Source organism: Sinocyclocheilus anshuiensis, unplaced genomic scaffold, assembly GCF_001515605.1.
Source record: "Sinocyclocheilus anshuiensis isolate Anshui unplaced genomic scaffold, SAMN03320099.WGS_v1.1 scaffold963, whole genome shotgun sequence".
NCBI classification, from domain to species: Eukaryota; Metazoa; Chordata; class Actinopteri; order Cypriniformes; family Cyprinidae; genus Sinocyclocheilus; species Sinocyclocheilus anshuiensis.
The window spans coordinates 52694-64194 of NW_015544183.1; the positions used below are offsets into that span (position 1 = coordinate 52694).

General features: G+C 37.9%; 1 protein-coding gene across 1 annotated transcript in view; it reads right to left on the reverse strand.

Annotated features, from left to right (window-relative positions):
• The window catches only part of LOC107696377 (E3 ubiquitin-protein ligase UBR2-like), a 55983-nt gene that overhangs the window by 3213 nt on the left and 41269 nt on the right, over nt 1–11501 (reverse strand). Inside the window, exons 32-44 of the mRNA XM_016496677.1 lie at nt 11120–11278; nt 5942–6106; nt 5694–5842; nt 5229–5284; nt 4984–5080; nt 4801–4868; nt 4446–4581; nt 4262–4358; nt 2614–2744; nt 2422–2530; nt 2262–2318; nt 2104–2181; nt 224–394 (exon numbers count right to left, since the gene is read on the reverse strand). Coding sequence (XP_016352163.1) covers nt 224–394; nt 2104–2181; nt 2262–2318; nt 2422–2530; nt 2614–2744; nt 4262–4358; nt 4446–4581; nt 4801–4868; nt 4984–5080; nt 5229–5284; nt 5694–5842; nt 5942–6106; nt 11120–11278 — 1473 coding nt within the window. The remainder of the gene's footprint in view (nt 1–223; nt 395–2103; nt 2182–2261; nt 2319–2421; nt 2531–2613; nt 2745–4261; nt 4359–4445; nt 4582–4800; nt 4869–4983; nt 5081–5228; nt 5285–5693; nt 5843–5941; nt 6107–11119; nt 11279–11501) is intronic.

Genomic DNA, 11501 nt, shown 5'->3' on the forward strand with positions numbered 1-11501 from the left:
ATCGCATGCGATTTATCGTGCAGCCCTAATATATATATATAAAATATTGTATTATTTTTTGCTATGGCTCTTTTGGAAAAAAGCATTAACCAATAATTAAAAAATGGCTGTTTGGTCAAAACAGGTTCCCGACCCCTAGGGTCACCCAATGATAATAACTGTACCTTATCCCTTACATAACTTGCCAATTATATTCATAGATTCTACATATGCTTGCACAAACCTGAGGAAAATGCCGACTCCAGCTCCGCAGGCAAAAGTATGTGCGGTGCATGCGCCCACATCCTCTCCTTCCAGCTCGGTCTGACAGCAGTAGCTCTGGGAGCACAGCATAGCACCACACACCAAACAAAGAGTAGGAGCACGAGACTTATCCCCACCAGATTTAGGACACCTAGACGCCACCAAGATCAACAGATCATTTGATTCATGGAACCAGGAATGTATGACTCAGTAGAGAGCATGGCTTAGTTAGTAATCGCATTTGATTCGTAAGACAGAGGTGACTCACGTGAAGCTGGATGCCTGGTTAATCAGGGCGCTGTAGTCGCCTGGCAGCTCTATGAGATGATTGGACTCTCTAGGAAACCTAAAACAGCAAATGGAAGAATGGTGAGCACTTGAACATCGGCTGCAGTGAACACTTGAGTGTTGAGGAGCAGGACAAACCTGATGAGAGCCACGCTGCTCTGAAGACCCTGCAGCACACCTGGATGAGAGCACCACCTGCAGAGCACCGGATCACACCACAATTCATTAATGCCACAGCTAACATCTGATCATTATGTTAACAGTTTTCAGAGATGCTTTACTAGATAGTGATGGTTACCCGTGCAGCAGAGGTTCCATGAGCTCCTGATTGTTGTAGTAGAGCTGGAGCAGGTTGGAGGGCAGACACAGGTATCCACACAGAGCCTCCCATTCACCCGCACCTAGAGCTGAACACACAGTCATCATTAGAACTGATACAGCAAAAGGGAGAGTGAGCCAGTAAAACGTGTGTAAAGTTTGAGTCATTTACTATGAAACTCGGGTGGTGCTGGAGCTCCGTTGAGATAGTGGAAGAAGAGAGCGGCTGCCCTCAGATAAGGCAGGATTCCAGCTTTCACACAGTGCCACAGATGCCAGCCTGAGCTCACCTCATGCAGGCCACTGAAACGCATACAGCTTTCAGATTAGAAACTAGTAGGGGTGAAACAGTCCCCCTAAAAACCAAACTTCCTTCTTCATTTTTGAAGTCAATTACAATACTTATATACTAGATGACATATATTATTATTATTATCATCAATTATCGATTTGGTAGTTTATTTTGGTAGATTTATTTGAAAATGTTTATTTAAAAAAAAAAAGTGTAAAAATATTCTCATTTTGAAATGACTTTTCTAGTTTAATATATTTTAAAATGTAAAAATATTCCACTTGCGCCTGTGTCTTTTGCAGCTTCTCGTACATAACGTGGTGTAGTCATGAGGTGCTAGATCAAATTTAAAAAATACTTCTACAAAAAAAAAAAGTTTCATCTGCAGATAGGGTTGCAAAAAGGTGGAACATTTCTAGTAAATTTCGGAAATATTCCAGAAATGTTGGAAATTTTCCAGGATTTTTTTGGAATATTCCAGGGATTTTTGGAAAGTTTCAGGAAATTTCCACCCCTTTGCAACCCTATCTGCAGATATGGTCTTGTGATCTTTGCCTTTGTGCATACGGACATCTGACTGCTAAGTAGTGATTGTGTTTTTCAGCAATAGTGTGCACCCTTCATTTACAGAGAAAAGAAGGTCAGTGCAGTTCTTTGTGCATTTTTCTTTTTTTGTACTTGTTACTTTGCACTTTTTGTTAGAAAATGTTTATTTACTATTTATTCAAGTTTTTTAAGGTATTTCCAGCTCGGTCTGACAGCAGTAGCTCTGGGAGCACAGCATAGCACCACACACCAAACAAAGAGTAGGAGCACGAGACTTATCCCCACCAGATTTAGGACACCTAGACGCCACCAAGATCAACAGATCATTTGATTCATGGAACCAGGAATGTATGACTCAGTAGAGAGCATGGCTTAGTTAGTAATCGCATTTGATTCGTAAGACAGAGGTGACTCACGTGAAGCTGGATGCCTGGTTAATCAGGGCGCTGTAGTCGCCTGGCAGCTCTATGAGATGATTGGACTCTCTAGGAAACCTAAAACAGCAAATGGAAGAATGGTGAGCACTTGAACATCGGCTGCAGTGAACACTTGAGTGTTGAGGAGCAGGACAAACCTGATGAGAGCCACGCTGCTCTGAAGACCCTGCAGCACACCTGGATGAGAGCACCACCTGCAGAGCACCGGATCACACCACAATTCATTAATGCCACAGCTAACATCTGATCATTATGTTAACAGTTTTCAGAGATGCTTTACTAGATAGTGATGGTTACCCGTGCAGCAGAGGTTCCATGAGCTCCTGATTGTTGTAGTAGAGCTGGAGCAGGTTGGAGGGCAGACACAGGTATCCACACAGAGCCTCCCATTCACCCGCACCTAGAGCTGAACACACAGTCATCATTAGAACTGATACAGCAAAAGGGAGAGTGAGCCAGTAAAACGTGTGTAAAGTTTGAGTCATTTACTATGAAACTCGGGTGGTGCTGGAGCTCCGTTGAGATAGTGGAAGAAGAGAGCGGCTGCCCTCAGATAAGGCAGGATTCCAGCTTTCACACAGTGCCACAGATGCCAGCCTGAGCTCACCTCATGCAGGCCACTGAAACGCATACAGCTTTCAGATTAGAAACTAGTAGGGGTGAAACAGTCCCCCTAAAAACCAAACTTCCTTCTTCATTTTTGAAGTCAATTACAATACTTATATACTAGATGACATATATTATTATTATTATCATCAATTATCGATTTGGTAGTTTATTTTGGTAGATTTATTTGAAAATGTTTATTTAAAAAAAAAAAGTGTAAAAATATTCTCATTTTGAAATGACTTTTCTAGTTTAATATATTTTAAAATGTAAAAATATTCCACTTGCGCCTGTGTCTTTTGCAGCTTCTCGTACATAACGTGGTGTAGTCATGAGGTGCTAGATCAAATTTAAAAAATACTTCTACAAAAAAAAAAAGTTTCATCTGCAGATAGGGTTGCAAAAAGGTGGAACATTTCTAGTAAATTTCGGAAATATTCCAGAAATGTTGGAAATTTTCCAGGATTTTTTTGGAATATTCCAGGGATTTTTGGAAAGTTTCAGGAAATTTCCACCCCTTTGCAACCCTATCTGCAGATATGGTCTTGTGATCTTTGCCTTTGTGCATACGGACATCTGACTGCTAAGTAGTGATTGTGTTTTTCAGCAATAGTGTGCACCCTTCATTTACAGAGAAAAGAAGGTCAGTGCAGTTCTTTGTGCATTTTTCTTTTTTTGTACTTGTTACTTTGCACTTTTTGTTAGAAAATGTTTATTTACTATTTATTCTAAGGTATCTAATATTTTGATACTTAATTTCCATGATCTACATATTTTAAAAAATTAAAAGTTTGTTGTCATTTGGAAGTGTGCAGGCCATCTTGCATTATTATTCTGTTACATTATGATTATATATTCAGTGGCATAAAATGGTCTTTAAAATTACAATAGTATCGCTTATCGCAATTATTTCTGGGGCAATATATCGCACAACAAAAAGTTGTTATCGTGACAGGCCTTACTTCAGTGTCACATGATCCTTCAGAAATCATTCTGATTTGCTGCTGAAGAAACATTTATTATTTTTATCAATGTGGTGCATATAATATTTTTGTGGAAACAATTATATTTTTTGTCAAGGATTCTAGGATCAATTGAAAGTTAAAAATAACAGCATTTATTTGGTCTTGACTGTCACTTTTGATCTCTTTGCTGAACTGAAATGAAAGCATGACCCCAGAACAGTGAAACCAACTGAGAAATTTGAGATGTATGATCAGACGGGTTTAGCATTGTTTACTACCGTTTTACACAAAATTATTTGTGATTCAGTCAATAAGCGCATCCCTTCAACATATTAATAGACAAAATGGCATTTCACTGGACAAAAGTATCTCAGTTCTCTCAAAAAAAAACAAAGCCAATTACGCATAATAATGAGAACATAGCTAACAATGCAAAACATCTTGATGTTTGCAAAATGGGATTCATTTTATATTTGTTTCCTTTGATTTTGTCACAAAATGATATAACAAAATATATGAGTCAAAGTCAGTCACAGTGTGGCTGGCAGATGTGTGTGTGCTTTCACCTTCCCAGATGCGTCCTGAGTGTGTTGTAGAGCATACACACATTCTCCTCCTCTTCCCTCTCTGCTCCTCCACTCTCCTGCTCCATCCGCATCTCCTCTGATGGCACACAGGAGTCAACAAAATCATTTATGAAGTCTCTATGGTCATGTGGCTGCTCGTGAAGGAGAAGGATGAGGTTCTCACCTGGTACGGAGGTTAGGAGGATCTGGACTACGTGAGCAACTGTGACGAGATGCAGAAAGTGCAGTTGTGCAGCGTCCGCACTCAGCCCTGAGGAATCTAGACAGAGAATCGCTGGATGGGACAGCACCAAGCTCACCTGTCACACACATTAACTGAGGTCAAAGGTCATTCTGAAACAACAGGCCAAATCTGAGCAGGCACTTTTACACATAGTTCTTGCTGTGAACTCTTATTGAACAAGATATGTGGAAAAAAAAAAACATGTCAACTTGACACTATGAGTTATTCAATTCTTAGAAATACTATTGATGATATGTATAAGCAGACATAGAAACAACACTGTTTGTTTACATACCAGCAAGTGAAACATGTCTATGTCCAGAATACATGGCGTATTCTCCACCCGAGGATCAGGAACAAGGCCTGAATCAACACAGAAGTTCATATGAATGAGGTGAGGGCTGTCGTGATTTCTCATAATCTTTGATCCATGCCTGAACAACTATTTGTGTTAAGAGACTGTAGAGCTAATTCTTACCTGCTAAGAGCCTAATAAAGTGATTCTGTACAGTGGTATGAGAGGAGACGGTCCAGCAGGCCGAGCCAAACCGGGTCAGAGAACTCAAACAGTCGTCCTGCATGCACAAAACATTTGGGTTACCAAACCAATCAAACTCAAGAGTGAATATTTAAAGAATTAAGAGGCCACTTGAATAGGACAAACTAATAATTGATTTCATTCAAATTACAAGCTTGCAAATTCATTCAAATGTGTCTGATTACCTGTCTGCATGGTAAACTTCCAAACAAAGGCTTCTCTTCATCCACCAGCAATCTCTCTGTGAGAAATGAGATGACACTATCTTAATATACTGTACTTTTCAATTTACTTTTAGCCCTCATAATGCTTTAAAAATCTCCATTAATTTTTTGCATCCCTGGTTCCATTTGGACCCAGTGGAAAGTTAGCATATAACACAGTCCTAACTTAATGTTTTTGAACTAAACCCATGTATCTGAACAATAACTTTTGAATGTTACCATGTTATTACCATGTCATTACTATATCATTATGCCACATTACCCATTTTTCTAAGTAAAATGTTTAGAAATGTCTAATTTTACATGAACTACAGAAAAAAAAAAACAGCTGTAAGGCAAGAAAAATATTTGTCTATATAAGAAATTTTACTTGAATAAATTATTATATGAAATGTGCGCTGTAGTTCGACACTTTCTTGCACTGACCTATACATTGAATGGTGTAGGCACAGCTGCCCCAGCACATGATTGGCACGCGGGGGTCCTGCTCATTTGGGTGCACTTTAAGACCCACTTTATATGTGGCTGTCCCAAACGTGGTCAACATCTCCTTTATGGTGCTTGAGTACGGGTTCCTGACAGAAAGACAAGTGTTTTATTAGTGATGATTTTTAACAAGAAATCTTCTGTGTGGTGGAATTATAAATAACTGGTAGTTTTGTATGTGGGTTTACTTTGGACTGTAGTCCAGTTTGAAGCCATCAGGTGGAGGACAGTCATTAACACCATCCATATCATCAACACCTTCAGCATCTGCAGCCTTCCTGTGAGCAGAGAGCAGAGCTTTCATCTGCTGAGAGATGATGCTCAACCATTGGCTCAGATCAGGCTGTTCAGAGCTGCAACAAACACAAACACTCAATCAAATACATCCAATGCCTCAAGACAAAAATCATACAATAGAGGTACAGTCACATTGGCAAAATTGCACTAATTATCTATTACCTACACTGTGAGAGCTTTGTAAATTACAGTTCGGTCGTAACACGAATTATACTAATAGAGTGCTGCAGGGATGACATAATTTAGTACACCAAAACATAGAAACCAGTTAGCATTTTAGCACTTCCTGTTTAATTGTCCCAAAAGTCAATGGGTTTTTTTTCAATTGGGTTTTTGGTCTGAATGGCTAAAATAAGGTCTATTGTTACAAAAGCACAAGATATTTACATGTGTTATTCTACGACATAAAATACATCAGTAATACCCCCTTGTGATCTTTGTAAAGTGTTTGCTAACAAGGGGCTAAAAATATCTCTTTTGCAGTTTGTAACGTAGCTATCCTTCAGTGTAAACTGTCTGCAAAGTTGTTAATCAAAAAAGTGCATGATAAAGATAATGTCTCTCAAAAGAAAGAGTCGACTCAGAATCGCCTTAACGAGTCGTTATATTTTCGAATCTTCTGCCTGTTACCGATCTACGTCACTGGGTAACACATTTGCATAATCCCGCCTGCCCACAAAATACGAACACTTCCGCTAGTTAGTGTGTTTACATCATGTCGAAAAGACGCTTTTATCTTTGTTGGCTTCTAATCTTCTTTATTTGGACTAACAAGCGTCTTTGAACCACAACATGCAAGTACGATTGATACTTTGTGTACATTCTCAATTGAGTGCTCAAAATATCTAGGTTTTTTTTGTGCTAATGTGTGACGTAAAGCTAGTGCAGCTTTAGGTTTCCAGGTAAATCGCGATCTTACTGAAATAGTTCTGATAATTCACTGTGAACAGAGATGGGCACAAATACATCAAAATGTATTTAAAATAAAAATACAAAATACTGTGTGGAAAAATGTATTTAAATACAAATACAAAATACTGTGTGGGAAAATGAATTTAAATACAAATACAGAATTTTGTATTTTGAATATACACAAAATACATGTGAATTTGGCCATCCAGTGAAGAAACACATTTAAGGCCTGTTTACACCAAGAACGATAATTATAAAGATAACTATATTAGTGTATTCTAAGTATACAATGCAGTTGTGTCATCTGTCACTTTAAATGCTCAAGCTCTTTAAAGCAGAAATGATTCCAAATGGCTGTCAATGTTTTTATCATTCATCATTTTTTTGTGCTGTTATGGTTATAGTTGTGGTGTGCTATCTGCTATTCACTTAGACTTAGGATGTACTCACACTAGATCCATGCTTGAGCGCGATTGACCCCCAAAGTCCAGTTCATTTCACAAGTGTGACTGCTCTGTACCGTGTCCAGTGCGGTTTGTTTAACCATGCCCTGGGCCGCTTGAAGAGGTGGGCTCTGGTGCGGTACACATGTAGTGCGATCGCTAACCATGCCGGAGCATGGAACAGTTAATTTACTATTTTTTTGTGCTATGCATTATGACAGCAAAAATCTTTATTACTACTTGGATATCACACTTTTCAATTCATTTAATTTTGAGTACATTTAGATTTATAATGGGTCTGGTTCTCATCTTATTGATGAACAGGTATTGTAGTTTGTGAGTAAAGCTGCAAATTCCACCATTAACTTTAGTTGCCTCTGTAATAATCCTCTGATATCTGTCTGTTAGCGTAAGGACAATCGCACTTGGGCTTTAGTACAAGGCAACTGTGCCTACTGTGAGTATGCCCTTAGAACAATTTTTTTAACTTTATATCTTTAGCATTATTGTTATCTTTGTCTTGGGGTACACACACAGAAAGCTGCTTATTACTCATTTATCCATGTTTCTTTATCGCTCTGATGTGTCAATAGCTCCTGCCCACTAAAAGCGCCACAGATATATTTGCATACCACGACGATATATAAATGATATAGAAAAAGTTCAATCTATTTACACTTTATATCATCACTGACATATATATTGTCATATCGCCATAGCAAGCAGTAATGCTTTAAGTTTAATGAACGCATTTGACTAGCTAGTTGATAAAACAAAAATCTGACCAAAAAAAAAAAACAACTAACAAGACTGACTAGTGCTAATGCTATGTTCCCCTGGCTAGGGCTCTTTTTTCCCTTTATGCTATTGCCAACTAAATGCAAATCTGAATGGTGTTCCATTTTAACCTTAATCTACAAGTACGACCGACCATGACATCCTCACTTTATCTCATGCTGCCTTCAGAGGCTATCCAAATTGTTTATTTTTATTTATTTTTTTCTTTTTTTCTTTAGAAAATTTATTTTTTTCTTTTCTAGTTGGCAATTAGACATAAATGCCTCTACTTTCTACTATAAGTTTCTGAGTTGTGCAGGCCATAAACTTTAAATATGGTGGAGCGGAAAACATTTGCTGCTGGGATAGGTATGCTTTTTTCCCACAAAATCAATATCACCTTGTTTTAATGTTAAAGTCATGCACATAGTAATGCAATAACAATTTCAAGCATTTTGTATGTTTTATACACAGCAAAACAGCATGTATTTGACAAAATCCAAAATCATCAACAAGCTAACTATAAAGATCTGTGAATGTTTATATAGTTGTCAACGAATGGGATGCTACATTTTATTCAAAATGAAATCTCTTAAATATCTACAATTTTGGCTTTAATAAGATTTTCCCAGGAAACCTGGCGTCCTCCACGATTCCTATTCTTTCCAGTAGCAAAGCACTTGAATGCGACAAGCTTGTAATCAGGACTTCTGAAATTGGAAGTAGGAAATTTTGATAGCACACGAAGCTCACCTTATCTCATGCTGCCTTCACAGGCTATCCAAATTGTTTATTTATTTATTTTTTTTGTAAATATGACTTTTCTAGTTGGCAATTGGACATGAATGCCTTTGTTATATTTTCTACTTTCTACTATAATTTTTATACCTAAGTTTCTGAGTTGTGCAGGCCATAAACTTTAAATATGGTGGAGCGGAAAACATTTGCTGCTGGGATAGGTATGCTTTTTTCCCACAAAATCAATATCACCTTGTTTTAATGTTAAAGTCATGCACATAGTAGTGCAATAACCATTTCAAGTATTTTGTATGTTTTATACACTGCAAAAGAGCATGTATTTGACTGAAAATCCAAAATCATCAACAAGCTAACTATAAAGATCTGTGAATGTTTATATAGTTATCAACGAATGGGATGCTATATTTTATTCAAAATTAAATATCTTAAATATCTACGATTTTGGCTTTAATAAGATTTTCCCAGAAAACCTGCCGTCCTCCATGATTCCTATTCTTTCCAGCAGCAAAGCACTTGAATGCGACAAGCTTGTAATCAGGACTTCTAAAATTGGAAGTAGGAAATTTTGATAGCACACGAAGGCAGTATTATTCGTTATTTCCTTACAGGAATCCAGAAAATTTCATTACCCAATTCTAGATGGAGTCACACAGCTGCAGCTCACATGCATGAAAGTGGCATGTCTGAACTAGCTGATACAGGAAATCAGCAGTCTAATTAAGAGGTTGATTGGCAAAAAGTATTTTATGTATTTTGAAAATACAAAAATACTAAGATTAAATGTATTTAAATACAAAATACATTTGATTTTTTTCAAAGGTATTTAAATACAAAATAGTATTTTGTATTTCAAATATGTATTTTAAATACATGTATTTGAAATACTGCCCATTCCTGACTGTGAACCCACTATTTCCTAAGAATGTGTCGTAGACTGTCGTTGTTCTAATTACTTCGTTTAATAATAAATAATGTAGTGTAGCGCACAGACTTTATAATCATTCTGAAATTGGTGTTTATTTTGCTGCACCGGCAGTCATAGGGTTAATGCAGGGAGTAAAAGATCCGGTAGAGAGAGAGATGAGCGAGTTAGACTGGTGCACCTGTGATACAGCTGTTCTGCATTCTAATTAAAAGTTAAGACACGGAGCACCTTTTGTCTGTCGTTCGTCAGACATTACAGTAGACATATTTTGGTTTATAAACTGTATGGTTTCACAGAAGCTAAATATGACGTTATTAGGGTCGCTTCGACCCGCGGACATCAAAACAACCGCGGACTTGGCAACACAGATGGTAGCGCTTGCTAACTTGCTCAAGCACTCCTCTTTGTGCCAATCACAACAGGCTTGGCCAGCTGACCAATCAGAGCAGAGTAGGCTTATGGAAGGGAGGGGTTTACAGACATTTCGCTCAGAACTGAATCGAACGAACCGTTTCGAAATTATGGACAAATGCCTATGTATAAATGTATATTCTGGAAAATTACAATGTTTTCTGACCTTAAATGCATTTAAACCTATAGTAGGGGACTCCAACACAATATTAGGACACTTTACAAAAAACATATGACCTGCTCTTTAAGGCCAATAAACATCAGCCTGAACAGGAAAACGCACGCATCCACTCACTAGTCCACTTATACAGCCTCATTGTGTAACTCTTGCACTGTTGCAAACTATTCTATTCTAATCTAATTCTATTCTATTCTATTCTATTAACTCTTGCAAACTATTCTATCTCAAACCTTCAGGGAAAATGTTTATTATATAAAGATTGAAAGAGCTGTCAGAAGCTTAATGGTGGTGACATTGAAATCATGCTACCATGTTGTAGCATTGTTTATAGCATGTTTATAACTTTAATATTTTACTTCTGGTAAACACATTTTGAAGACAAAAAAAAAAGAAAAAAAAAAAGTTGAACAAAACTTGTAAGAATCATAAACTTTCGTTGGTCACTAATCATATTTTCTGCAGTAATCAGAAAACCAATGGAAAAATCCTATTGGGTTTTTGTCAAGGGAATCAGGGTGACGCTCACTTCTAGGTTGGCCTACAAAAATGTCACCAGTGCAGCATTTTACAGAATCAAAAAAATAAAATAAAGTAAATAAATAAAATAAGACGAAGAACTAGCAGCTGGAGGTCGAAGTCATCTGTGTGTTTGTTGCAGTACCTGCAGCTGGTCTTTGTAAGAGGCAGCAGAGGAATGACTGTGTTACTCAGACACTCACAGAGTGGACACAAGAACTCTCCGTTCTCCACGTCGTAACTGGTGTGCACACGTAGCCTCTGCTGCCTGCGCTGTTCTTTAGCCTGCACCGCTTCAAAATACCTACAGGGGGAGACATTAGACATAGATACATGACAAAAACACACACTTCAGGGGTTCACGGTATAGGTCTACACGGGTCCAAAAATTCGTGGGTCCAAAATGTACTACCCGGAACCGACGCAGACCGTCAATTATTTGAAAGATGGACCCGAACCCGGCCGGGAAGACACAGACACGAATGGACCCAATCGGCACATATTCCACAGCAAATTGCTATTAACAA